The 26820-nt window shown below is 48.9% G+C and overlaps 1 protein-coding gene across 5 annotated transcripts in view; it reads left to right on the forward strand.

The window, feature by feature from the left end:
• The window catches only part of adcy3a (adenylate cyclase 3a), a 145523-nt gene that overhangs the window by 106970 nt on the left and 11733 nt on the right, over positions 1-26820 (forward strand). For all 5 annotated transcript variants that reach the window (XM_072580182.1, XM_072580183.1, XM_072580184.1 and 2 more), the window contains 6 exons: positions 384-640; positions 10396-10477; positions 15327-15485; positions 15795-15941; positions 23726-23845; positions 24812-24941. In XM_072580182.1, the coding sequence (XP_072436283.1) occupies positions 384-640; positions 10396-10477; positions 15327-15485; positions 15795-15941; positions 23726-23845; positions 24812-24941 (895 nt within the window). The remainder of the gene's footprint in view (positions 1-383; positions 641-10395; positions 10478-15326; positions 15486-15794; positions 15942-23725; positions 23846-24811; positions 24942-26820) is intronic.

Raw genomic sequence — 26820 nt, forward strand, 5'->3', positions numbered from 1 at the left:
GATGATGGTGGGAGTGAGGGTTGAGGGGATGATGCTGGTGGGAGTGAGGGTTGAGGGGATAATGCTGGTGGGAGTGAGGGTTGAGGGGATGATGCTGGTGGGAGTGAGATCTGAGGGGATGATGATGGTGGGAGTGAGGGTTGAGGGGATGATGCTGGTGGGAGTGAGGGTTGAGGGGATGATGATGGTGGGAGTGAGGGTTGAGGGGATGATGCTGGTGGGAGTGAGGGTTGAGGGGATAATGCTGGTGAAGTAAGAATTATGGCAGAGCTGAAGTTTATGCTGGCATTTAAATATGAGTCATCCTGTGATATTGTTAATGAAAATATTTTTTGCTGCTCCAGTTCAACAGCATTGAATAATTTTAGTATTTTGTTCCCAAGTTAAGCTGTCTGCATAGCTACCAAGCTTCATCAAAAGGAAACCTGACCCAGGTCAACAGGAGCTGTGTGAAACAACCAAAATACTACAGCTACATCTCGGTGCTAGCACTTATTGCCACCACCATGTTGGTGCAGGTCAGCCACATGGTGAAGGTGTTCCTGATGTTTGTGATCACTGGCAGCTATGGTTTGGTTAGTGTCCTGAGCTGGAGGGAGCTCTACGATGAGTATGACCGACAGCGTTTTCAGGAATTACAGTAAGTATACCAACTGACCTGAACAAATGGATTTCTGACTAATCACAACAATATTTCTTCAGTTAAGAAAAAATAAAATAGAGCCAAGTAGATGAAGACCCTGTAGGTTAGAGACTCAGAGAGATTCAGATATTGGGCATTTGCGTTCTTCAGCTTCAAGAGTCTAAAATGAAACAGAGAACAAGAGGATTGTCAGAGTGAGGGTGGGGATAGTGGAGGGAACTTGTACCTGGATTTGGAGGTGGTAGAGGAGGCCCTTAATGAATATTTAGCTTCAGTTTTCACTACTGAGAGGGACCTTGACTTTCTGTGGATAGTGTGAAACAGACTGATATACTAGAGCAGATGTTAAGAAAGAGGATGTGCTGAAAAGTTTGAAAAACATAAGGATGAATAAATCCCTGGGCCAGATGGGATATACCCAAGGCTACTACAGGTGGTGAGGGAAGAACTTGCTGCACCTTTGGCGATGAACTTTGTTGACTCACTGTCCAATGAAGTAATGCCAGATGATTGGAAGTTGGCAAATGTTATTCCCTTGTTCAAGAAAGGGAAAGGGGATAATCATGGGAATTACAGATCAGTCGGTCTTACGTCAGTGGTGGGCAAAGTCTTGGAGACGATTCTGAGGTGAAAATGTGTTGCTGGAAAAGCACAGGAGGTCAGGCAGCATCCAAGGAGCAGGAGAATCGACGTTTCGGGCATAAGCCCTTCTTCAGCCCTGAAGACGGGCTTATGCCCGAAACGTCGATTCTCCTGCCCCTTGGATGCTGCCTGACCTGCTGTGCTTTTCCAGCAACACATTTTCAGCTCTGATCTCCAGCATCTGCAGTCCTCACTTTCTCTTAGACGATTCTGAGGGACAGGATTTATGATTACTTGGAAAACCGTAATTCGATTACAGATAGTCAGCATGGCTTTGTGAGGGGCAGGTCATGTCTCACAACCTTATTGAATTCTTTGAGGATGTGACGTGTTGATGAAGGTAGAGCAATGGATGTGGTGTATTTGGATTTTAACAAGGCGTTTAATAAGGTTTCCCATGGTAGGCTCATTCAGAAAGTAAGGAGGCATGGGATACAGGGAAATCTGGCTGTCTGGATACAGAATTGGATGGCCCATAGAAGACAGAGGGTGGTAGAAGATGGAAAGTATTCAGCCTGGAGCTCGGTGACCAGTGGTGTTCCACAAGGATCTGTTCTAGGACCTCTGCTGTTTGTGATTTTTATAAAGGACTTGGATGAGGAAGTGGAAGGGTGGGTTAGTAGGTTTGCCATTGACAGGTAGGTTGGTGGAGTGGTGGGTAGTGTGGAGGGCTGTTGTAGGTTGCAATGGGACAGTGACAGGATGCAGAACTGGGTTCATAACTGGCAGATGGAGTTCATCCTGAAGTTGTTCATTTTTGAAGGTCGAATTTGAATGTAGAATACAGAGTTAAAGCAGGAAGGTTGGTGGAGAAACAGAGGGATCTTCGGGTCCATGTCCATAGATCTCTCAAAGTTGCCATCCAGATACAGAGGATTGTTAAGATGGTGTTTGGTGTGTTGGCTTTCATTAGCAGGGGGTTGAGTTTAAGAGTCACATGGTTATGCTGCAGTCCTACAGAGCCCTGGTTAGACCACACTCAAATATTGTGTTCAGTTCTGGTCACCTCATTCTAAGAAGGATGTGGAAGCTTTATAGAGGTTGCAGAGGAGATTTATCAGGATGCTGCCTGGACTGGAGGGCATGTCTTATGAAGAAAGGTTGAGAGTGCTAAGGCTTTTCTCATTGAAGTGAAGAAGGATGAGAGGTGACTTGATAGAGGTGTACAAGATGATGAGAGGCCGAGATAGAGTGGATAGCCAGAGACTATTTCCCTTGGCGGAAATGGCTATCACAAGGGGGCATAATTTTAAGGTGATTGGAAGGTTTAGAGGAGATGTCAGAGGTAGATTCTTTACACAGAGAGTGGTTGGTGCATGGAATGCACTACCGGCAATGGTAGTAAAGTCAGAGACATTAGGGCCATTTAAGCGGATCTCGGATCAGCACATGGAAGACAGCACAATGTAGGATATGTAGGTTAGTCTGATCTTAGAGGAGGATAAAAGGTCAGCACAACATCAAGGGCCGAAGGGCCTGTACTGTGCTGTACTGTTCTGTGTAACTGCGAATGCTGGTCTGATAATTGGCAGACGGAGTTCAAAAACAAACATTGCTGGAGAAATTCAGAAGGTCTGGCACCTTTTGTGGGAAGAAAGCAAAGTTATTGTTTCACATCCATTGACTGTTTATCAGAAGTTCTTTAGTTAGACACAAGGTAAACTTGTCTCTAGACTATCACATCAAACACTCCCAGGATAGGGACAGCACAGGGTTAGGTACGGAGTACAGCTCCTTCGACTGTCTGAAAATGAAAGTTAACCAACCCCTGACCCATTTTAAATTGAATGCAAACAGAAAGTAAAGCTGCTTTAACACTGTCCCCGCTGCCCCCTTCCCAGGACAGGCACAGCACAGAGATTAATGCAGAGTTAAGCTCACTCTAACCTTTTAAACTGGAAGTAAAATTCTTTTTAAACTTTAAGCTCCTTTGAAACCCGTCCCAATCAAACACTCACTGGACAGGGACAGCGCAAAATGAGGTACAGAGTAAAGTTCCCTCTACACTGTCACCAGCAAATGCTACCAGGACAGGTATAACATAGGGTTAAATACAGAGTAAAGCTCACTGTACTCTTAAACTGCAGTTAAACCTCCCTCCATCATTCCCATTAAACACTTCCAACATCGGTACAGCGTGGGCTTAGATACACAGTAGTTTTCCCTGGCTTGGAAGTAAACCTTCCTCTACACTGTTCCCATCAAACACGCCCAGCACAGTTACAGCACGGGATTAGATACAGATGAAGGCTCTGACTGCTTCTTTAGACTAAAAGTAAACATAAAGTCCCCTTGACACTGCCCCATCAAAAACTCCCAAGACAGGTACAACATAGAGTTAGAAACAGAGCAAAGTTCCTGCAACACTGTCCCCATCAAATTGGGGACAGTACGAGGTTGGATACAACGTAAAGCTTCTTCTACTCTTTTACACGAAATGAAAAGCACCCTCTACTCATTTAAACTGAAAGTAAAGCTCTCTCTACTGTCCCATCAACACTCCCTGAACAGGTACTGCATGGGGTTAGATAGCAGGATAAAGCTACACTGTCCCTTGAAACACTCACAGCACAGGTACAATATGGGGTTAGGCACAGAATAAAGTTCCTTCTACTATGTCTCCATCAAACACTCCTAGGACAGGTCTTGCACAAAAGTTAGATACTGAGTAAAGCTCTTTCTGTGTGTGCTGTACCTGAGCACTGACTGCAAGGTGTTAGAAAGGATTCTGAGGGATAGGATTTATGACCATCTGGAAGAGCATGGCTTGATTAAATGCAGTCAACACGGCTTTGTGAGGGGCAGGTCATGCCTCACAAACCTTATCGAGTTCTTTGAGGATGTGGCTAGAAAAGTTGATGAGGGTCGGGCTGTGGATGTGGTGTATATGGACTTCAGCAAGGCATTTGATAAGGTTCCCGATGGTAGGCTCATTCAGAAGGTCAGGAAGAATGGGATACAGGGGAACTTAGCTGTCTGGATACAGAATTGGCTGGCCAACAGAAGACAGCGAGTGGTAGTAGAAGGAAAATATTCTGCCTGGAATTCTGTGGTGAGTGGTGTTTCCACAGGGCTCTGTCCTTGGGCCTCTACTGTTTGTAATTTTTATTAATGACTTGGATGAGGAGATTGAAGGATGGGTCGGCAAGTTTGCAGACGACACAAAGGTTGGAGGTGTTGTTGCTAGTATAGAGGGCTGTTGTAGGCTGCAGCGGGACATTGACAGGATGCAGAGATGGGCTGAGAGGTGGCAGATGGAGTTCAACCTGGAAAAATGCGAGGTGATGCATTTTGGAAGGTCAAATTTGAAAGCTGAATACTGGATTAAGGATAGGATTCTTGGCAGTGTGGAGGAACAGAGGGATCTTGGTGTGCAGGTACATAGATCCCTTAAAATGGCCACCCAAGTGGACAGGGTTGTTAAGAAAGCATATGGTGTTTTGGCTTTCATTAACAGGGGGATTGAGTTTAAGAGTCGTGAGATCTTGTTGCAGCTTTATAAAACTTTGGTTAGACCGCACTTGGAATACTGCGTCCAGTTCTGGTCGCCCTATTATAGGAAAGATGTAGATGCTTTGGAGAGGGTTCAGAGGAGGTTTACCAGGTTGCTGCCTGGAGTGGAGGGCTTATCTTATGAAGAGAGGTTGACTGAGCTCAGAGAAAAGGAGGAGGAGAGGGGACCTAATTGAGGTATACAAGATAATGGGAGGCATAGATAGAGTCAATAGCCAGAGACTATTTCCCAGGGCAGAAATGACTAACACGAGGGGTCATAGTTTTAAGCTGGTTGGAGGAAAGTATAGAGGGGATGTCAGGGCAGGTTCTTTACACAGAGAGTTGTGAGAGCATGGAATGCGTTGCCAGCAGCAGTTGTGGAGGCAAGGGCATTGGGGACATTTAAGAGTCTACTGGACATGTATAGGGTAACAGAAATTTGAGGGTGCATACATGAGGATCAGTGGTCGGCACAACATCGTGGGCTGAAGGGCCTGTTCTGTGCTGTTCTGTTCTATGTTCTATTTCTCTCCTGGGTCACCGGAACTCGGTGTTTGATTTTGAGCTGGGATTCTTGGCAAATATCTGCTCTGTTATTCAATTTGCAACCTTTCTAGCTGGCATTACCCATCTCCAACCTTGCCTCAAGCCACCTTCTCTGAAGACCTCACCAATAACATTGTTATCTCTCGAGTAATCATTTCCAGCGGCTCCCATCTGAATCTGCACTATTCACCCGAAGAGTCATTCCTGGCCTGGCAATATCTCAGTTTTAAAATCCTCATCCCAGTTTTTATATCCCATCATGACCCTCGCTCCTCCCTGCCTCTGTTACCTTGACAAGCCCGGCAGTTCCCTGACATCCATTTTTTCTCCCTAGTTTTGATCTCTAGAACATTGGTGGCTGTACCTTTTTTGGCAGAGTCTCACACTCGAATTCCCTCACTGAACCTCTGCTGTTGTTGCTTCTACTTTAGTGTTGTCCTTCTCTAGTTTATTGCTTTGACCAAGGTTCTAATTTTCCCTATGTATCCAATTTATTACCGCTCCTGTCCACACCTGTAGATATTGTGCTCTGTTGAAGGTGGTTATTTCAACACTGGCCATTGTCAGGCTTGATCTAGCCCTTTTGGCTTCAATTCAAGACTGACCTGACTAACCAGGAGAAAGTGAGGACTGCAGATGCTTCAGATCAGAGTTGCGAGTGTGGTGCCAGAAAAGCACAACCATTCAGGCAGCATCCGAGGAGCAGGAGAATCAAGGTTTTGGGCAGAAGCCCTTCATTAGGAGTGAGGCTTGTGGGTCCGGGGACGGAGAGATAAATGGAAGGGGGTTGGGGCTGGGGGGAAGGTAGCTGAGAGTACATTAGGCAGATGATGGAGGGGGAGAAGGTGATAGGTTGGATAGGAGGGTGGAGCGGATAGATGGGAAAGGCAGTGAACAGGTCAGGAGGTTGGTGCCGAGTTTGAGGCTTGGGACTGGGATAAGGTGGTTGGGTGGGGGGGGGGTTGGGGTGGGGGTGGGGGGGGGGAAATGTGGAAACTGGTGAAATTCGCATTAATCTCATGTGGTTGCAGGGTCCCAAGGCAGAATATGAGGAGTTCTTCCTCCAGGCATCGGGTGGATAGGGTTTGGCAATGGACGAGGCCCAGGACCTGCATGTCCTTGGGGAGGGGGAGGGGGAGGGGAGTGTTCAGCCACAAGGCAGTGGGGTTGATTGGTGGGGTGTCCCAGAGGTTATCTCTGAAACGATCCACAATGACCTGGCTAACTCTTAACTAATTCCTGAAGTGGCCGAACAAGTTAATCAGCTGATATTAAACCACTGCCAACTGTTGAAGAAGACCCACTGCTTTATCAGGGCAGCTGCTGATGGACGATAAATACCAGCCTTGCTGGTAATGCTCATATGCCAAGAAGATGGGCTAATGCAGTGATGGTAACAAATTGGTAACAGAGTGGATAGAGAGGGGGTTCTATAGGCTCAGGCAAGGGTTAGGAATGGACAGGGTAGAAAACAGAAAGGCATGGTGCACAGTCTGGAATGAAAAGGAAGAGGTGAAAGAAAGACAGATTCACCTACTGGTGGGGAATAAATCCTGATAATGTCAGTGATATGTCACCGTAGAATCAATAATTGTGACCACCTCAGTGGTACTGGCAGCAAAATACATCTGACAATTCAGCCCGGAGTTAAGGCTGTGAATAAACCTCAATGTTGATATACTGTCCCCCTAGCTGACTGTGCGCTGGCTGTATCTCCCCCTGGCTGACTGTGAGCTGGCTGTATCTCCCCCTGGCTGACTGTGCGCTGGCTGTATCTCCCCCTGGCTGACTGTGAGCTGGCTGTATCTCCCCCTGGCTGACTGTGAGCTGGCTGTATCTCCCCCTGGCTGACTGTGAGCTGGCTGTATCTCCCCCTGGCTGACTGTGCGCTGGCTGTATCTCCCCCTGGCTGACTGTGCGCTGGCTGTATCTCCCCCTGGCTGACTGTGCGCTGGCTGTATAGAACGTAGAACAATACAGCGCAGAACAGGCCCTTCGGCCCTCAATGTTGCACTGACCTGTGAACTATTCTCACGTCATCCCCCTACACTATCCCATCGTCATCCATGTGCTTATCTAAGGATTGTTTAAATCTCCCTAATGTGGCTGAGTTGACTACATTAGCAGGTAGGGCATTCTACACCCTTACCATTCTCTGCGTAAAGAACCTGCCTCTGATATCTGTCTTAAATCTATCACCCCTCAATTTGTAGTTATGCCCCCTCGTACACACTGACGTTATCATCCTAGGAAAAAGACTCTCACTGTCTACACTATCTAATCCTCTGATCATCTTGTATGTCTCTATCAAATCCTCTCTTAGCCGCCTTCTTTCCAATGAGATCAGACCCAAGTCCCTCAGCCTTTCCTCATAAGACCTTCCCTCCAGACCAGGCAACATCCTGGTAAATCTCCTCTGCATCTTTTCCAACGATTCCACCTCCTTCCCGAAATATGGTGACCAGAACTGTACACAATATTCCAAGTGTGGCCGCACCAGCGTTTTGTATAGTTGCAGCATGATATTGCGGCTCCAGAACTCAATCCCTCTACAAACGAAATCTATAACACCATATGCCTTCTTAACAGCACTATCCACCTGGGTGGCAACTTTCAGGGATCTATGTACATGGACTTCAAGATCCCTCTGCACATCCACACTACCAAGAATCTTTCCTTTGACCCAGTACTCTGCCTTCCTGTTATTCTTCCCAAAGTGCATCACCTCACATTTAGCTGCATTGAAACTCCATTTGCCACCATCAGCCCAATTCTGCAGTTTATCCAAATCCCCCTGCGACCTTTAACATTCTTCCACACTGTCCACTACTCCACCGACTTTAGTGTCTTCTGAAAATTTACTAATCCATCCACCTATTATGCCTGCGTCTAAGTCATTTATAAAAATGACAGACAGCAGTGGTCCCAAAACAGATCCTTGTGGCACACCACTAGTAACCGGACTCCAGGCTGAATATTTTCCATCAACCACCACTCACTGCCTTCTTTCAGAAAGACAGTTTCTAATCCAAACTGCTAAATCACCCTCAATTCCATGCCTCTGCATTTTCTTCAACAGCCTACCATGTGGAACCTTATCAAAGGCTTTACTGATGTCCATGTATACCATGTCAACTGCCCTACCCTCATCTACATGCTTGGTCACTTTCTCAAAAACGTCAATCAGGTTTGTGAGACACGACCTACCCTTGACGAAACCATGTTGACTATCTGAAATCAAATTGTTGCTTGCCAGATGATTATAAATCTTCTCTCTTATAATCCTTTCCAAAACCTTTCTTACAACAGAAGTAAGGCTCACTGGCCTATAATTACCTCGGTCATCTCTACTGCCCTTCTTGAACAAGGGCACAACATTTGCAATCCTCCAGTCCTCTAGCATTAAACCTGTAGATAATGACGACTCAAAGATCAACGCCAAAGGCTCTGCTTTCTCCTCCCTAGCTTCCCAGAGAATCCTCAGATAAATCCCGTCCAGCCAAGGGGACTTGTCTACTTTCACTCCTTCTAAAAGTGATAATACATGTTTGGAACTAACCTCGATCCTTTCTAGTCTAATATCTCGTACCTCATTCTTCTCCTCTACAATATTCTCCTGTTCCTGAGTGAAAACCAATGAGAAATGTTCCTTTAGCACCTCTCCGATCTCCACATGGTCCACACTCAACTTCCCACTTCTGTCTTTGACTGGCCCTATTCCTACCCTAATCATCCTTTTATTCCTCACATACCTATAGAAAGCTTTATGGTTCTCCTTTATTCTATTTGCTAAAGACTGTTCGTGTCCTCTCTTTGCTCTTCCTAACTTTCTCTTTAAATCCTTCCGAGCTGATCTGTAACTCTCCATCGCCTCATCTGAACCATCTTGCCTCATCAACATATAAGCCTCCTTCTTTTTAACAAGAGATGTAATTTCTGTAGTAAACCATGGTTCCCTTCCCTTATCACTTCCTCCCTGCCTGACAGGGACAGACCTATCAAGGACACGCAATATCTGTTCCTTAAACCAGCTCCACTTTACCATTGTCCCCATCCCCTGTATTTTGCTACCCCATTCTATGTATCCTAATTCTTGCCTAATTGCGTTATAATTGCCCTTGCCCCATCGATAAGTCTTGACCTGTGGCATGTACCTATTCCTTGCCAACGCTAAACTAAATGTAACTCAATTATGGTCACTCTCTCCAAAGTGCTCACCTACAACTAAATCAAACACCTGGCCTTGTTCATTACCAAGCACCAGATCCAGTGTGGTCTCCCCTCTTGTCAGCCCTTCAACATACCGTGTCAGAAAATACTCCTGTACGCATTGGACAAAAACTGATCCATCTGACGTACTAGAGTAATAACATTTCCAGTCAATGTTGGGGAAGTTAAAGTCCCCCATAATGACCACCCTGTTCCTTTCACTCCTACCCAGAATAATTTTGCGAATCCTCTCTTTCACCTCCCTGGAACTCTGTGGAGGCCCATGAAAAACTCCAAGCAGTGTGACCTCTCCTCTCCTGTTTCTAACCTCAGACCACACTACCTCAATAGACAAGTCCTCATCAAAAGTTCTCTCAGCCACCGTTATACTATCCTTGACTAACAAGGCCACACCTCCTCCTCTTTTACCACCTTGCCTGTTCTTAATGAAAGATCTAAACCCTGGAACCTGCATCATCCATTCCCCAGGCTGACTATGCGCTGGCCGTGTGTCCCCCGGAGTGACTGTGCACCGGCCGTGTGTCCCCCGGAGTGACTGTGCGCCGGCCGTGTGTCCCCCGGAGTGACTGTGCGCCGGCCGTGTGTCCCCCGGAGTGACTTTGCGCAGGCCGTGTGTCCCCCGGAGTGACTGTGCGCTGGCTGTGTGTCCCCCGGAGTGACTGTGCGCCGGCCGTATGTCCCCCGGAGTGACTGTGCGCCAGCCGTGTGTCCCCCGGAGTGACTGTGCGCCGGCCGTGTGTCCCCCGGAGTGGATCTTTTCCCTGATCAGCTGTGCTGCCAACTGTCTCTGTCCCTGACACATATCAGAAACTTACTTTATACTATGTTTGTTTCCATAGGTCCCTTGTGGTGCCATCTCGGTTTTCCATGGTAGCCATGATCTTCATCATGATGATGAGCTTTTATTATTTCACTCGACATGTAAGTGCTATGAACTCTGTGAAGGCATCAGGCTTATGGGTAGAGGTCTGTGTTGAGCAGCAGAGGTCACTTTGTTCGGGATCATTGGGCTGAGGTCCCTGGCTGGGAGCTGGGGAACAGAATATCTGAGGGTTCTGGAGTCAGAGAGATTAGTGCAGCATCCACTCAGAAAGTTTGATGTGAAATGATGTGTGCTGGGTGTAATGAGCTTGGAAAGAACAGGTGATTTTGGAACTGTTCTTTGTAAAGCTATCCCCACGATGGGTTTCCTAACACCATGTCATTGATTAATTGGTGGATGTTGAGGTGATTTGGAAAAAGAAGACCTGCACTCAAGGCTTCTTGTCCTGCATTCATCAGGATATAGAAACGTAAAAGCTCAAAAGAAACACAAATAATATAATTGCTACTTTGCACAAGGAGACCATTCAGCTTATCCGGTCTGTGCCAGCATTCTGGATGAGCGATTCACTTCATTCCCTTTCTTTCTCTTGGGAAACCTGGACATTCATTCTTTTGAAATTATAGTTCCAAAACCCTTTTGAAAGTCTTGATTGAATTAATCTCCACTGCATTGTCAGGCAGCGTATTCTACATTCTCATTACTCGCTGGGTCAGAACATTACCTGGGGCTGGGAGGGGTGTGACCTGGGGCTGGGAGGGGTGTGACCTGGGGCTGGGAGGAGTGCGACCTGGGGCTGGGAGGGGTGCGACCTGGGGCTGGGAGGGGTGTGACCTGGGGCTGGGAGGGGTGTGACCTGGGGCTGGGAGGGGTGTGACCTGGGGCTCTCACATTCAGCTGTTCACATCCAGCTAGCTACATGGAACTGGGAACAAAAATAGGAGTGACATCACAGGGCTGTCCCTAAATAGCCGTAAATTAGAGAAACATAGTATTTATTGAGGGATTAACTGTGAAGCATCAGTGACAAGTAAAGGTCAAGGCAGCATAATAACGTAGGATAAGTAACAACAATGAGGAATAATGGGATAGGGGTTTGGTTCTCTCAGTTGCTGGACCACATGTATTACCAATATCTTGGGTTCAATTCCCGCTTTGGCTGAAGTTACCATGAAGGACTTTCCTTTTCAACCTTGCCTGTCATCTGAGGCATAATGACCATCAGCTTCAACCAGTCATCTCTGTCTAAAGGGAACGTAGCTCTATGCTCCAGTAGGACTCTGCCTATTTCAGCTTAATGGTAGGATCGTTAATGATAAAAAGCAGAATAGAAGAATACTAAAATTAAGGAAAAGGGAGTATCTTCAAGATTAAGTAATAAGAAGAGTTGGGAAGCAAGCCTGAGTGAGTTTAAGACATTAGCAGGTGACTTGTCTGATCTGTCATAAGTAAGAAGTTCTTTCCTGAACAGAGAGGGTGATAACACAGAGGTTATGATGCAAACAACAGAGATAAAATGAGTTCTTTCATCAAGAGTTTAAGCAGCAAGGCAGCAGACTAAAGAGCAGGACCTGAATGGTTGTAATCTCTGGCTCATTCCCAGTCCCATGTGCCAGCAACTACAGAAATCAGAGTAAGGGCAGATGGATGGATGACTCAAGAGCTCGCACAAGAAGGAAGGTTTGACTCTGCTGAAATCGCTGGGGCCATTGCTGGGAACCTGTATAAGCTGGACCAAAAAAGAGTGGGTTTGCTAGTGCATTTGGAATGAATTTAACACAATGTGTTAGGACAACTGGGACACACTTCCAAGTGTGGTCTTGCCAGGGCTTTATAAAGCTGTAGCATAACCTCGCGGTTCTTAAACTCAATCCTCCTGCTAATGAAAGCCAACACACCATTTGCCTTATGTGTGCACGTTTTCACATAATAGCATGACTCAATGGTACTGAGGCCAATTGGCACTCTGTAATTCTCTCACCAGCTTTGGATGCTGAAATGTCTACTGAAGTTTGACATTTTTGTTACCTTAAAGGGATATATGTGTGTAAAGCGATATGTGCAATTATCTATTGAACCACTCCACATTTTAAGAGAGATCATAAAGGCAGAGGTGCCAAAATGTCTGGGAAAGAGCCAAATTTAATAACGACAGGGGAGTGGATAGTTATCCCAGTTCAGGTTGTTCAAGTTTCTTTTAGTTGTAAAAGTGAGAAGTGGCTGCAGTCCAGAGAAAGGTTCCAAGCTTCAGCAGATGGCTCTTGTTTGGTTTCTCTGTTTGAAATCTCTCCTGCCCGTAAGAACCTGTGTTTGAATTTACCTTTTTGTCAGAGGGCGTACTTATGAGATGTTATGGGAATTAGAACAGCTCCTTACTTAAGTTGTGGTATGGAGTCAGTTGAGTTTTTAAATAGTTAATTTATTCTTAAGTTCTGTTTTCATTTGTTCATGTTTCAGCTGTAGTGTTAAAATTAATTCTGTTTGCTTAAAGCCGAGTGGTTTGACTAGTTGCATCATCCTTGGAATAGCCACTTCACGGAGGAGACAGTGAGGACTGCAGATGCCGGAGATCAGTGTCGAGAATGTGGTGTTGGAAAAGCACAGCCAGTCAGGCAGCATCTGAGGAGCAGGAAAATCGATGTTTCAGGCATAAGCCCTTCATTAGGAATTCCTGATGGCCAAAACATCAATTCTCCTGCTCCTTGAAAAGCCATTTCACATCTGGCTAAAAGGTTAGGCCAAAGTGGTCATGTTTTAGAAGTGACCTGTATAATGACAGGGGAGTGGTCAGCTCTCTAACTGAGTAGTTTAGTTCTGTCCACAACTAGTTGGGAGTTCAACAGTGAGCTGTGTGGAAACAAACTCTCTCTCTTTCTGCCCTTCTGACTTCAACCTGTGAGCATTTGTTCCATTTGTACGGTTTTTTAAGGGTTTGTTTATTGGGACTGTTGTGTATATTCAGAACAGCATAATTAAGTGTAGTTTGGATAGACTGAGTTCTGTAGGAGTTCTTTATTCTGTTGTTTGTGTGTCATTGTCTAATTTTGTGAATAAACTTTTGTCCATTTTAAAACCTGGTAGTCAACCTTGCTAACTTAATCGGGGTAATTTTCACTGTACACTTACCGAAACAAACTGCAAAGTTATGGTCTGGGGCTGCCTGCATGAGAGTGTTTTGAGTGGTCTGGCCTAGTCCATCACACATTTTTAGGAAAGAGAGACAGAGAATCTTACTGTCCCTTCCATTATGTTGTATGACACTAAATGGGATAGATTTTGAACTAATCCAGCTACTCAACACTGAGCACCCATGAGCCGCTGTGGGCCATCAGCAGCTGCAGAACTGTATTCCAACATAATCTGCAACCAGCATATTCCCTACTCGACCATGACCATCAGGCCATGGGATCAATGCTGGCTCAACAAAGAGGGCAGGAGGGCACGCCCATAGCAGCATCAAACACACCGAGAATGAGGTGTCAACCTGATGAAGCTACAAAACAGGACTCCTACACGCCAAACACCATAAGCAAGGAATGATAGACAGAGCTAAGTACTCCCACAACCAAGAGATCAGATGCAATCTCTGCAGTCCTGCCACATCCAATTAAACAACTCAGCAGGCCAGACTCCCTCGATTATCATATGAATATTTTATGAGGATAGGCGAGACCCTAACTTTTTCTTACTTTAAAGCCAGATGTGAAATGGCTTTTCAAGGAGCAGGAGAATTGATGTTTTGGCCATCAGGAATTCCTGAAGAAGGGTTTATGCCTGAAACATCGATTTTCCTGCTCCTCAGATGCTGCCTGACTGGCTGTGCTTTTCCAACACCACACTCTCGACACTGATCTCCGGCATCTGCAGTCCTCACTGTCTCCTCCGTGAAGTGTCTATTCCAAGGATGATGCAACTAGTCAAACCACTCGGCTTTAAGCAAACAGAATTAATTTTAACACTACAGCTGAAACATGAACAAATGAAAACAGAACATAAGAATTAATTAACTATTTAAAAACTCAACTGACTCCATACCACAACTTAAGTAAGGAGCTGTTCTAATTCCCATAACATCTCATAAGTACGCCCTCTGACAAAAAGGTAAATTCAAACACAGGTTCTTACGGGCAGGAGAGATTTCAAACAGAGAAACCAAACAAGAGCCATCTGCTGAAGCTTGGAACCTTTCTCTGGACTGCAGCCACTTCTCACTTTTACAACTAAAAGAAACTTGAACAACCTGAACTGGGATAACTATCCACTCCCCTGTCGTTATTAAATTTGGCTCTTTCCCAGACATTTTGGCACCTCTGCCTTTATGATCTCTCTTAAAATGTGGAGTGGTTCAATAGATAATTGCACATATCGCTTTACACACATATATCCCTTTAAGATAACAAAAATGTCAAACTTCAGTAGACATTTCAGCATCCAAAGCTGGTGAGAGAATTACAGAGTGCCAATTGGCCTCAGTACCATTGAGTCATGCTATTATGTGAAAACGTGCACACAATGGCCAAGCTCAAAGATTTAACAAGATTTGCACAAAACCATTGTCCTCAAGAGGAAATAATTCAACCCAATCAAATCCTTTAATCATTTTAGACACATCAATTAGAACACTATTTCATCCTGTACACTGGGGAGAAGAGAAGTCTAGTCCAAAATTTAACTATCAACTGCCATTATCAGTGAAGCCCCTTATCGACAGCCTGAACTATACTCTCCAGAGCAGAATGCAGTTTACTGAAACTGATATCTGAGCAAGGAATGTTTCAGAGTGAAATGTGTGTGACTCAAACAAGACTCCATTGATACTAGAGATGGTAATTGTTTTAACTCAGCAGGTTCAGGAGCATCAGGGGTAGACAGAAGGGAGTATAACAGCAGAAGATGACTCCCTTGTACTTTATCAGTTCTATGAACAATGAGCTTCCTGTTTCTCAGGTGGAAAAGTTAGCACGGACACTGTTCCTGTGGAAACTCGATGTCCACGAGCAGAAGGAGCGAGTTTACGAGATGCGGCGATGGAACGAAGCGCTTGTCACCAACATGTTACCGGAACATGTTGCTCGGCACTTCCTCGGCTCCAAGAAGCGAGATGAGGTAATCAGTAAATCACATTTATTACCCACGTTTCTTCTGCCTCTCTCTCTCTCTCCCCCCCCCCCCCCAATCACCTTTCTCTCCTCTCTCAGTCAAGCTCTGTCTGTTTCTTGCTCTCCATTTCACCCTTTCTCTCTGTCACCTCTCTTTATATCATCCTCTCTCTCTCTCTCTCTCTCTCTCTCAATCACCCTCTCTTATTTAGTGTCCCTAACATCCTCTCTGTTACTCCTGATGCCTCCCTAACGGTGCTAACTTACACTAGATACTGTTATTAAAATGTTTGCTCAAATGTTTTCCAACCTGCAGGAGTTGTATAGTCAGTCGTATGATGAGATTGGGGTCATGTTTGCGTCAATCCCGAATTTCTCCGACTTTTACACCGAGGAGAGTATTAACAATGGAGGCATTGAATGTCTGCGATTCCTCAATGAAATTATCTCGGATTTTGATGGTGTAAGTAGAGGGTCTGAATTTTGTCAATTTATAACTTACAAGGTAATGTTCTGAGCACCCAGGTATGATTGCCGCTAGTTCAGATGGGGAGCAAGAATGATTGTCCTGAGCAAAGGTCATCACCAGATACTGACTGAACTCCACTCGAGTCATCCAGGGGTGTCCAAAATGAAGATGTTGGCAAGATGTTATGTCTGGTGGCAGGATTGGATGCCGACATAACCATGTTGGTAAGCAGTGCCAACATGGACAAAAATTACCACAGCAGTTCACCCCCCCATATTAATGGGAACGGCTGAGTAAACACTGGACTATACCAGTTCCTTCATGAGTTCGATGTTCTTAGTCATTGTGGACATCCATTCAAAGTGGTTGGACATGCACAGAGTTCATTCATCAAACATGGGGACAACAACTGAAAAATTGTGAGCATCTTTTGCATTACACAGACTCCCAGAAATGTTGGTCACAGATAATGGGCCATCATTTAACAGCAGGGAATTTGCGTATTTTCTAAAGTTGAATAGAATTCACTATGTAAAGACAGCTCCATCCATTGTCCAATGGTCTGGCAGAAACAGCCGTGCAAACTTCGAAGGTAGGCTTAAAGAAACAGCCTCCAGCTTCACCCGATACCACACTCTCCCAGTTCCTGTTTAATTATAGGACCCTCCCTCATGCTTCTACACGGATAGCTCCAACAGAGCTGCTAATTGGGAGAAGAATTTGCAGCAGTTTAAACCTGATCTTCCCAGACTTGCAGGGGAGGCTGAAATGGCATCAGAACACCAATAACATACATAAGACCCCTTTAAGCAGAGAAACCGTTTACTTCAGGGGATGAAGCTAGGTGCGTGGACACGGAAATCACTCTGCAAGAGTAAGATACATGATCGAGCGAGGTCAGGTTTTGTGATGGATAACGTTTGGGTAGGAGAGGTGTTCCTGAACAAATATGTGGACTACAGGAAAGCTGCAAACTCACAAACAGGGCAGGAGCAAAACATACCCGACCCTTCAACATTCAATAAGGCTGGAAGAACCTGTAGGTTCTGCCCCTCCACCGAGCATGAAAGAGAGCTCTGAGGACAAGGTGGACATGATAGATGGTGCAGCCTAAATGCTATTATCGCCTGAGGAAGCAGATGAATTTTGATCAAGACATTCCAGGTGCAAGAGGTGGGCTACGGTTCAGTATATCTCACTAGTATCCGAGGCAGAGTCAGAGAAACCAGACCTGGTGCAAAAACGCACCAGGAGAAGCTCCTAGAAAAAGACTGGGCCTATGTCTCGGGACTTAGACAGGGAGAGATGTACAAAAGAACAATAGAGAAGTACAGAATGGAACAGGTGCTTTGGCCCTCCAAGCCTGTGCTGATCATCTTGCCCAAACTAAACCATAAAACGGACCTGACCTTATTCAGTCCATATCCCTCTACTCCCTCCCTCTTCATGTAACCATCCAGATGCCTCTTAAATATTCCCCACGTGCCTGCTTCTGGCAGTGTGTTCCAGGCTCCTCCCACTCTCTGCATGAAAAATGTCCCTCGTACATCTCCCTTAAACTTACCCCCAACCCCCACCCTCACCTTGAACCTGTGTCCCCTTGTAATTGAAACTTCAACACTTGGCAAAAGCCGCTGACTATCCACCCTATCTGTGCCTCTCATAATTGTGTAGACCTCTATCAGTTCTCCTCTCATCCGCCATCTTTCCAGTGAATATAATCCTAGTCTTTTTAACCTTTCCCCATAGGCCAAAGCCCTTGAGACCAGGCAACATCCTGGTGAACTTTCTCTGCACTCTCTCTCCAAAGCTTCCACGTACGTCTGGTAGTATGGTGACCAAAACTGCAGACAATGTTCCAAATGGAGCCTAAGGAAAGGTTTTATATCGCTGCAACACTGTTTGCCAACTCCTGTACTCCATGTCCCACTGATGTAGGCCCAAGCCTGCCATATGCCTTCCTAATCACCTTGGCCACCTGTGTGGCTACTTTTCAGGAACTGTGGACCTGCACACCCAGATCCCTCGGTATGTTAATGTTCCTAAGGGTTCTGCCATTTACAGGACAATTCCCACTTAAATCTGATTCTCCAAAATGCATCACATTGCATTTGTCTGGGTTAACCTCCATCTGCCATTTCTGTGTGAAACATTCCCTCACACATTTCCAAAATTGGACTATCCAAAGGAGATCTCGAGGTCCCGATGGAAGCATTATATCAAAGACGTGTTTCTAACAGTGATTGCGTCTTTTGTTTACAGTGATTAAACAGGTACTGTCTCCAAATGACTGACCTCCCACCCTCTCTCTCACCCCACCCTTTCCCTGGAGTTCTACAGAGGGGTGTACCCTAAACCCCCTTCCCCAGATAATCTACCCAACATTGTCCTGTACAGGGAAGAGGTGGAACCTGTCAAAAAGTTGCAGTAAAAAGTGTTTGTGTGTGTGTGTGTGTGTGTGGGGAGGGGTGTTTGGGTATGTGTGTGTGTGTGTGGGGGGGGGGAGGGGTGTTTGGGTATGTGTGTGTGTGTGTGGGGGGGGGGTGTGTGGGTGTGTGTGGGGAGGGGTGTGTGTGTGTGGGGGGGTGTGTGTGTGTGTGTGGGTGTGTGTGTGTGTGGGGGGGGGGTGGGGAGGGGTGTGTGTGTGTGTGGGTGGGGGTGGGGGGGGTTGGGCGGGTGGGCGGGTGTGGCTGTGTGTGTGCGTGCGCGCTTTTTGGAGAGTCACCCCCCAAAAGGTGGTGGCAGCAGCAGCAGTCCTGTTTGATGTTGTCCAGTCCGACTGCCCTGGAGAGGGGGCGGGGGGAGGTGTTGGATAGGGTTGGGGGGGCGGGCGGGGGGAGGTGTTGGAGGGGGCAGGGGTGGTTTTGGGTGGGAACGGGGCAAGAAGGGAGTGGTTTTGGACATGTTGGGGGTGGGGGGGGGGGCGGTGTTGGACGTGAGCGGGGGCAGTATTGTTCTGGGTTGGGGGTGAGAGGGGGACAGTGTTGGTCTGGGTTGGGACCGAGAGGGGGGCGGTGTTGTACGGGGTTGGGGGCGAGAGGGGCGCGGTGTTGGACGGGGTTGGGGGTGAGAGGGAGGCTGTGTTGACAGGGTTGGGGGCAAGAGGAGGGCGGTGTTGGTCTGGGTTGGGGGTGAGAGGGGTGGTGTTGGATGGGGTTGGGGGCAAGAGGGGGCGGTGTTGGACGGGATTGGGGGCGAGAGGGGGCGGTGTTGGACGGGGTTGGGGATGAGGGGGGGCGGTGTTGGACGGGGTTGGGGGCGAGGGGGGGCGGTGTTGGACGGGGTTGGGGGCGAGGGGGAGTGGTGTTGGACGGGGTTGGGGGCGGTGTTGGATGGGGTTGGGGATGAGGGGGGGCGGAGTTGGATGGGGTGGGGGGCGAGAGGGGGCGGTGTTGGACGGGGTTGGGGTGAGGGGGGGGCGGTGTTGGACGGGGTGGGGGGCGAGAGGGGGCGGTGTTGGACGGGGTTGGGGGTGAGGGGGGGCGGTGTTGGATGGGGTGGGGGGCGAGAGGAGGCGGTGTTGGACGGGGTTCGAGGCGAGGGGGAGCGTTGTTGGACGGGGTTGGGGGCGAGGGGGGGCGGTGTTGGATGTGTTTGGGGGCGAGGGGGGACGGTGTTGGACGGGGTTGGGGCGAGAGGGGCATGGTGCTGGACGGGTTTGGGGGCGGTGTTGGACGGGGTAGGGGGGCGGTGTTGGATGGGGTTGGTGGGGGCGAGAGGGGGGTGGTGTTGGACGGGGTTGGGGGCGAGAGGGGCGTGGTGTTGGACGGGGTTGGGGGCGGTGTTGGATGGGGTTGGGGGGCGAGAGGGGGGCGGTGTTGGACGGGGTTGGGGGTGAGGGGGGGCGGTGTTGGATGGGGTGGGGGGCGAGAGGGGGCGGTGTTGGACGGGGTTGGGGTGAGGGGGAGCGTTGTTGGACGGGGTTGGGGGCGAGGGGGAGCGGTGTTGGACGGGGTTGGGGCGAGAGGGGCATGGTGCTGCACGGGTTTGGGGGCGGTGTTGGACGGGATTGGGGGCGAGATGGGCGTGGTGTTGGACGGGTTTGGGGGCGATGTTGGATGGGGTTGGGGGGCGAGAGGGGGGTGGTGTTGGATGGGGTTGGGGGCGAGAGGGGGCTGGTGTTGGATGGGGTTGGGGGGTGAGAGGGGGGTGGTGTTGGATGGGGTTGGGGGGCGAGAGGGGGGCGGTTTTGGACGGGGTTGGGTGCGAGAGGGGCGTGGTGTTGGACGGGTTTGGGGTCGGTGTTGGATGGGGTTGGGGGGCGAGAGGGGGGCGGTGTTGGACGGGGTTGGAGGCGAGAGGGGCGTGGTGTTGGACGGGTTTGGGGGCGGTGTTGGATGGGGTTGGGGGGCGAGAGGGGAGCGGTGTTGTATGGGGTTGGGGGGCGAGAGGGGGGCGGTGTTGGATGGGGTTGGGGGCGAGAGGGGGGTGGTGTTGGATGGGGTTGGGGGGCAAGAGGGGGGCCGTGTTGGATGGGGTTGGGGGGCGAGAGGGGGGCCGTGTTGGATGGGGTTGGTGGGCGAGAGGGGGGCCGTGTTGGACGGGGTTGGGGGCGAGAGGGGCGTGGTGTTGGACGGGGTTGGGGGCGGTGTTTGATGGGGTTCGGGGGCGAGAGGGTGGCGGTGTTGGACGGGGTTGGGGGCGGTGTTGGATGGGGTTGGGGGGCGAGAGGGGGGCGGTGTTGGACGGGGATGGGGGCGAGAGGAGGGCGGTGTTGGACGGGGTTGGGGATGAGGGGTGGCGGTGTTGGACGGGGTTGGGGGCGAGGGGGGGCGGTGTTGGACGGGGTTGGGGGCGAGAGGGGGCGGTGTTGGACGGGGTTGGGGGCGAGAGGGGGCGGTGTTGGACGGGGTTGGGGTGAGTGGGCGCGGTGTTGGACGGGGTTGGAGGCGAGGGGGAGCGTTGTTGGGGCGAGGGGGGGCGGTGTTGGACGGGGTTGGGGGCGAGGGGGGACGGTGTTGGACGGGGTTGGGGCGAGAGGGGCATGGTGCTGGACGGGTTTGGGGGCGGTGTTGGACGGGGTTGGGGGGCGAGAGGGGGGCGGTGTTGGATGGGGTTGGGGGGCGAGAGGGGGGCGGTGTTGGACGGGGTTGGGGGCGAGAGGGGCGTGGTGTTGGACGGGTTTGGGGGCGGTGTTGGATGGGGTTGGGGGGCGAGAGGGGGGCGGTGTTGGACGGGGTTGGGGGCGAGAGGGGGGCGGTGTTGGATGGGGTTGGGGGGCGAGAGGGGGGCGGTGTTGGACGGGTTTGGGGGCGAGAGGAGGGCGGTGTTGGACGGGGTTGGGGGCGAGAGGGGGGCGTTGTTGGACGGGGTTGGGGGCGAGAGGGGTCAGTGTTGGACGGGGTTGGGGGCGAGGGGGGGCGGTGTTGGACGGGGTTGGGGGCGAGGGGGGGGCGGTGTTGGGCGAGGGGGGGTCGGTGTTGGACGTGGTTGGGGGCGAGGTGGGGGCGGTGTTGGACGGGGTTGGGGGCGAGGTGGGGGCGGTGTTGGGCGAGGGGGGGTCGGTGTTGGACGTGGTTGGGGGCGAGGGGGGGCGGTGTTGGACGGGGTTGGGGGCGAGGTGGGGGCGGTGTTGGGCGAGGGGGGGTCGGTGTTGGACGTGGTTGGGGGCGAGGGGGGGCGGTGTTGGACGGGGTTGGGGGCGAGGGGGGGCGGTGTTGGACGGGGTTGGGGGCGAGAGGAGAGCGGTTTTGGACGGGGTTGGGGGCGAGAGGGGTCAGTGTTGGACGGGGTTGGGGGCGAGGGGGGGGCGGTGTTGGGCGAGGGGGGGTCGGTGTTGGACGTGGTTGGGGGCGAGGGGGGGCGGTGTTGGACGGGGTTGGGGGCGAGGGGGGGGCGGTGTTGGACGGGGTTGGGGGCGAGAGGGGGGCGGTGTTGGACGGGGTTGGGGGCGAGAGGGGTCAGTGTTGGACGGGGTTGGGGGCGAGGGGGGGCGGTGTTGGACGGGGTTGGGGGCGAGGGGGGGGCGGTGTTGGGCGAGGGGGGGTCGGTGTTGGACGTGGTTGGGGGCGAGGTGGGGTCGGTGTTGGACGGGGTTGGGGGCGAGAGGAGGGCAGTGTTGGACGGGTTTGGGGGCGAGGGGGGGCGGTGTTGGACGGGTTTGGGGGCGAGAGGGGCGTGGCGTTGGACGGGGTTGGGGGCGAGAGGAGAGCGGTTTTGGACGGGGTTGGGGGCGAGAGGAGGGCAGTGTTGGACGGGTTTGGGGGCGAGAGGGAGCGGTGTTGGACGGGGTTGGGGGCGAGAGGAGGGCAGTGTTGAACGGGGTTGGGGGCGAGAGCAGGGCAGTGTTGGTCAGAGTTGGGGGGCGAGGGTCGATGAGGTGTTGGGCAGGGTTGGGGGTTCACGTGCGGTGTGATGCTGCCTCCTGCAGAGACCTGGGATAGGTCCCATCTGGCCCTGGGGACCTATCTACCCGAATGCAATTTAGAATACCTGAAACTTCCTCCTTCAATATGTTGACATTCCCTGGATAACACACTCATCCCTAACCTCAATGTCAGATATGTCTGACTCCTTGGTGAATACTGATACAAAGTACTCATCAAGGATCTCTCCCACTTCCTGTGGCTCCATGCATAACTTCCCTCTCTGTTCTAATATCTGCATAAAAAGCCCTGGGAATCTCCTCGATCCTGTTTGCTGAAGATATTTCATGGCCCCTTTTAGCCTTCCTAATTCCACGTTTAAGTTCCTTCCTAATTTCTGTATATCCCTCGAGGGCTTCATCAGTTTGTCGCTGCCTAGACCTATTATGTGCTTCCTTTTTTATGTTGACTAAGCGTACAATATTCCTTGTCACCCATAGTTCCTGAATCCTGCCATTCCTATCCTCCAGTTTTGCAGGGACATGCATATCCTGCATTTGAATAAGCTGGTTTTTTAAAGCCTCCCATATGCCAGACATAGATTTGCCCTCAAGTAACTGTTCCCAATCCACATTCCCCAGTTTCTGGCTAAGTTGGATGTAATTGGCCCTTCGCCCAGTTAAGCACCCTCACCCAAGGACCACTCTTGTCCTTGTCCATGACTACTCGAAACGTTGTGGAGTTATGGTCATTAGGCCCAAAATGCTCTCCTACTGAAACATCGATCAACTGTCCTGGCTCATTCCCTAATACCAAGTTCAGTATGGCCTCCTCTCTGTATGTTGGATTGTCAACATACTGTCTCAAAAAGCTCTCCTGGTCACATCGAACAAATCCATCTGACCTCCTGGCTCTAAGGTTGTCCCAGTGAATAAGAGGAATATTGAAGTCACCCACCAGAAGTACCATGCTTTTTTCACAACATTCCAGTATCTGACTACATATCTGCTCCTCTGTCTCTCCTGGGCTGATAAGAAGGCCTATAGAAAACTCCCAACATTATGATTTCATGATGTAGTGATTGGCATGAGGTCAGTCAGGTTAACCTGGTCCAATATGGGAGCCCTAGCTGTCAAATATAAACAGGAGTGTCAGGGGTCTGCTCACTCTTAAGAGCTGGGTCAGTGTCATGTACTGTGCACATGTCAATAAAGGGTGAATTGGTAACAGGATACTGGCAGCCGTGGAGTTATGTCGACATCCTCATGTTCAAATATTCCATCACCTTAGTTCTCCCTGTTTCCACAACCTGAGACTTGGAAATTGCGAGTTGTCATTCAGCTTGTGTCTGCCTTATCTGATCATCAAGAAGTGACTACTATCACTGAATGCCTGAGTTCTGATTGAAGGGTCTCCTACTGTAGTTTTAAAGTTTAAATTCCATTCCCACTGTTGTATTCTTCTCTTTCTCAGTTATTGGATGAACCTCAGTTCCGAAACATCACCAAAATCAAGACCATTGGGAGCACCTATATGGCAGCATCCGGCTTAATACCAGACACCAATCCCAGCTGTTACAACAGTACTGTCAAAGTAAGTGCTTCTAGAGTGAGTGACTGAGTCAATGAGAGATTTGAACAGTTTGCCAATTTGGGCTGCAACTTGTGAAACTTGAAAGGGTTCAGAAAAGATTTACAAGGATGTTGCCAGGGTTGAAGGATTTGAGCTATTGGGAGAGGCTGAACAGGCTGGGGCTGTTTTCCTTGGAGCGTCAGAGGCTGAGGAGTGACCTGATAGAGTTTTGTAAGATCATGAGGGGCATGGATAGGATAAATAGACAAAGTCTTTTCCCTGGGCTGGGAGAGTCCAGAACAAGAGGGCATAGGTTTAGGGTGAGAGGGGAAAGATATAAAAGAGACCTAAGGGACAACTTTTTCATGCAGAGTGTGGTACGTGTATGGAATGAGCTGCCAGAGGAAATGGTGGAAGCTGGTACAATTACAGCATTTAAAAGGCATTTGGATGGGTATATGAATAGGAAGAGTTTGGAGGGATGCTGGCAGGTGGGACTAGATTGGGTTGGAATTAGTGAGTTTTGAGAAGATTTGTAGATTGGCTCGGGATATCTGGTCGGCATGGACGGGTTGGACCGAAGCGTCTGTTTCCGTGCTGTGTATTTCTATGGTTCTATGAACACAGGGATTGTACACAAAACACAGGAAACTAGTACACAGGGAGTCAGGAAGGCTCATGGACTGTTGGCCCTTTTTTCAAAGAGGTTGATGTGTAAGAGTACAGAAGTCTTTATTGCAACTGCACAAGGTGCTAATGAGACCACATCCAGAGCTCTGAGAGTGTTTTTGATCCCGTTATTTCAGGAGAGATATCATTTCATTAGAGGCAGGTATATTGGGATGATTCCTGGTACAGAGATATTGTATTGTAAGCGAAGGCTAAACACTTTGGGACTCTATATTAGAATTTAGAAAATGTGACCTCCAGTTAATCTTACTCGTTGGCACATTTATTAACTCATTTATTCTCACTCTTTTTTTACAGAAGGATCAAGAAAAATCCATGAAGGAACGCTGGCAGCACCTGGCAGACCTGGCAGACTTTGCACTGGCCATGAAAGTCACTTTAATGAACATTAATTATCAATCATTTAATAACTTCATGCTACGCATTGGTAAGAGTGGTTAGTGTAATTTCACCATGTCTTAGACTAAAGTGATCTCACCATGAGTCAGATTAAAGTGGTCTCCATGTATCTCAGATTAAATAATATCAGTGTGTCTCAGATTAAAGTGATCTCACTGTGTTTCAGATTAAAGTAATTTCTAAAATTAAAGTAATCTCACCATGTCTGAGATTTAAGTGACCTTTTCATCTTAAATTTAAGCAATTTCACTGTGTCTCAGATGAACGTAGTTTTGTACAACCTAACAATCCATGTGGACCAAATTTCCTAAACTCAACTAGTTCCATTTTTGCTTCCAGCTTTGAAAAAGGGTCAGTTAGACTTGAAACGTCAGCTCTTTTCTCTCCTTACAGATGCTGCCAGACCTGCTGAGATTTTCCAGCATTTTCTCTTTTCGTTCCATCTTCCTGTGTTTGGACAATTATCCCTCTAAGCTATTCTTATCCATGTACTTGTCCAAATGTCTTTTAAATGTTGTAATTGCACCCATCTCTGCTACTTCCTCTGGCAGCTCATTCCAAATACACACCACCCTCTGTGTGAAAATGTTGCCCCTCAGGTCCCTTTTAAATCTTTCCCCTCTCACCTTAAAGCCATGCCCTCTGGTTTTGGACTCTCCTACCCTGGGGAAAAGACCTTAGCTGTTCACCTTTTCTGAATCCCTTATAAACATCTATATGGTCACTCCTGAACCTCATATGCTCCAGGTAAAAAAGTCCCAGCCTATCCGGCCTCTTCTTGTAACTCAAACTTCCCAGTCTCAGGAGCATTCTTTCCAGTTTAATATGATCCATCCGTAACTAAGGCAACCAGAATTGCATGCTGTACTCTAAATGAGCCTCACAATATCTTGTACAGCCATAGTATGACATTCCAACTCATGTACTCAATGTTCTGACCAATGAAGGCAAGTGTGTCAAACGCCTTCTTCACCACCCAATCAACTGTGATGCCACTTTCAAGGAACTATGTACCTGCACTCCAAGCTGTTTGACAACACTCCTCAGGGTGCTAACATTAATTGTGCAAGTTCAGCCCTGGTTAGTCTTATCAACTTTAGAAAAAAGAATACAGGGCATGGACTATTTTCTAAAGGGCATGAAAATTCATAAAGCCAAAGTACGAAGGGATCTTGGAGTGTTGGTCCAGGATTCTCTAAAGGTTAACTTGCAGGTTGAGTCTGTGGTTAAGAAAGCAAAAGTAATGTTGTCATTTATCTCAAGAGGATTGGAATGTAAAAACAGCGATGTGCTACTGAGACTTTATAAAGCTCTGGTAAGGCCCCATTTAGAATACTGTGTCCGGTTTTGGGCCCCACACCTCAGGAGGGACATACTGGCACTGGAGCGTGTCCAGCAGAGAATCATACGGATGATCCCTGGAATGGGAGGCCGAACATATGATGAACAGCTGAGGATCCTGGGATTGCATTCATTAGACTTCAGAAGGTTGAGGGCAGATCTAATAGGAACTTACAAGATAAAGCATGGCTTAGAAAGGGTGGATGCTGGGAAGTTGTTTCCGTCAGGATACTAGGACCCATGGGCACAGCCTTAGAATTAGAGGGGGTCAATTTAAAACGGAAATGAAGAAACACTTCTTCAGCCAAAGAGCGGTGGGCCTGTGGAATTCATTTCCACGGAGCGCAGTGGAGGCCGGGATGCTGAATGTCTTCAAGACAGAGATTGATAAAGTCTTAATCTCGCAAGGAATTAAAGGATATGGGGAGAGTGCGGGTAAGTGACATTGAAATGCCCATCAGCCATGATTAAATTGTGGAGTGGACTCCTTGGGCTGAATGGCCTTACTCCCACTCCTATGTCCCAAAATGCCTTGATGTGGAGGAGCCGGTGTTGGACTGGGGTGT

The sequence above is a fragment of the Chiloscyllium punctatum genome, chromosome 11, assembly GCF_047496795.1.
Source record: "Chiloscyllium punctatum isolate Juve2018m chromosome 11, sChiPun1.3, whole genome shotgun sequence".
NCBI classification, from domain to species: Eukaryota; Metazoa; Chordata; class Chondrichthyes; order Orectolobiformes; family Hemiscylliidae; genus Chiloscyllium; species Chiloscyllium punctatum.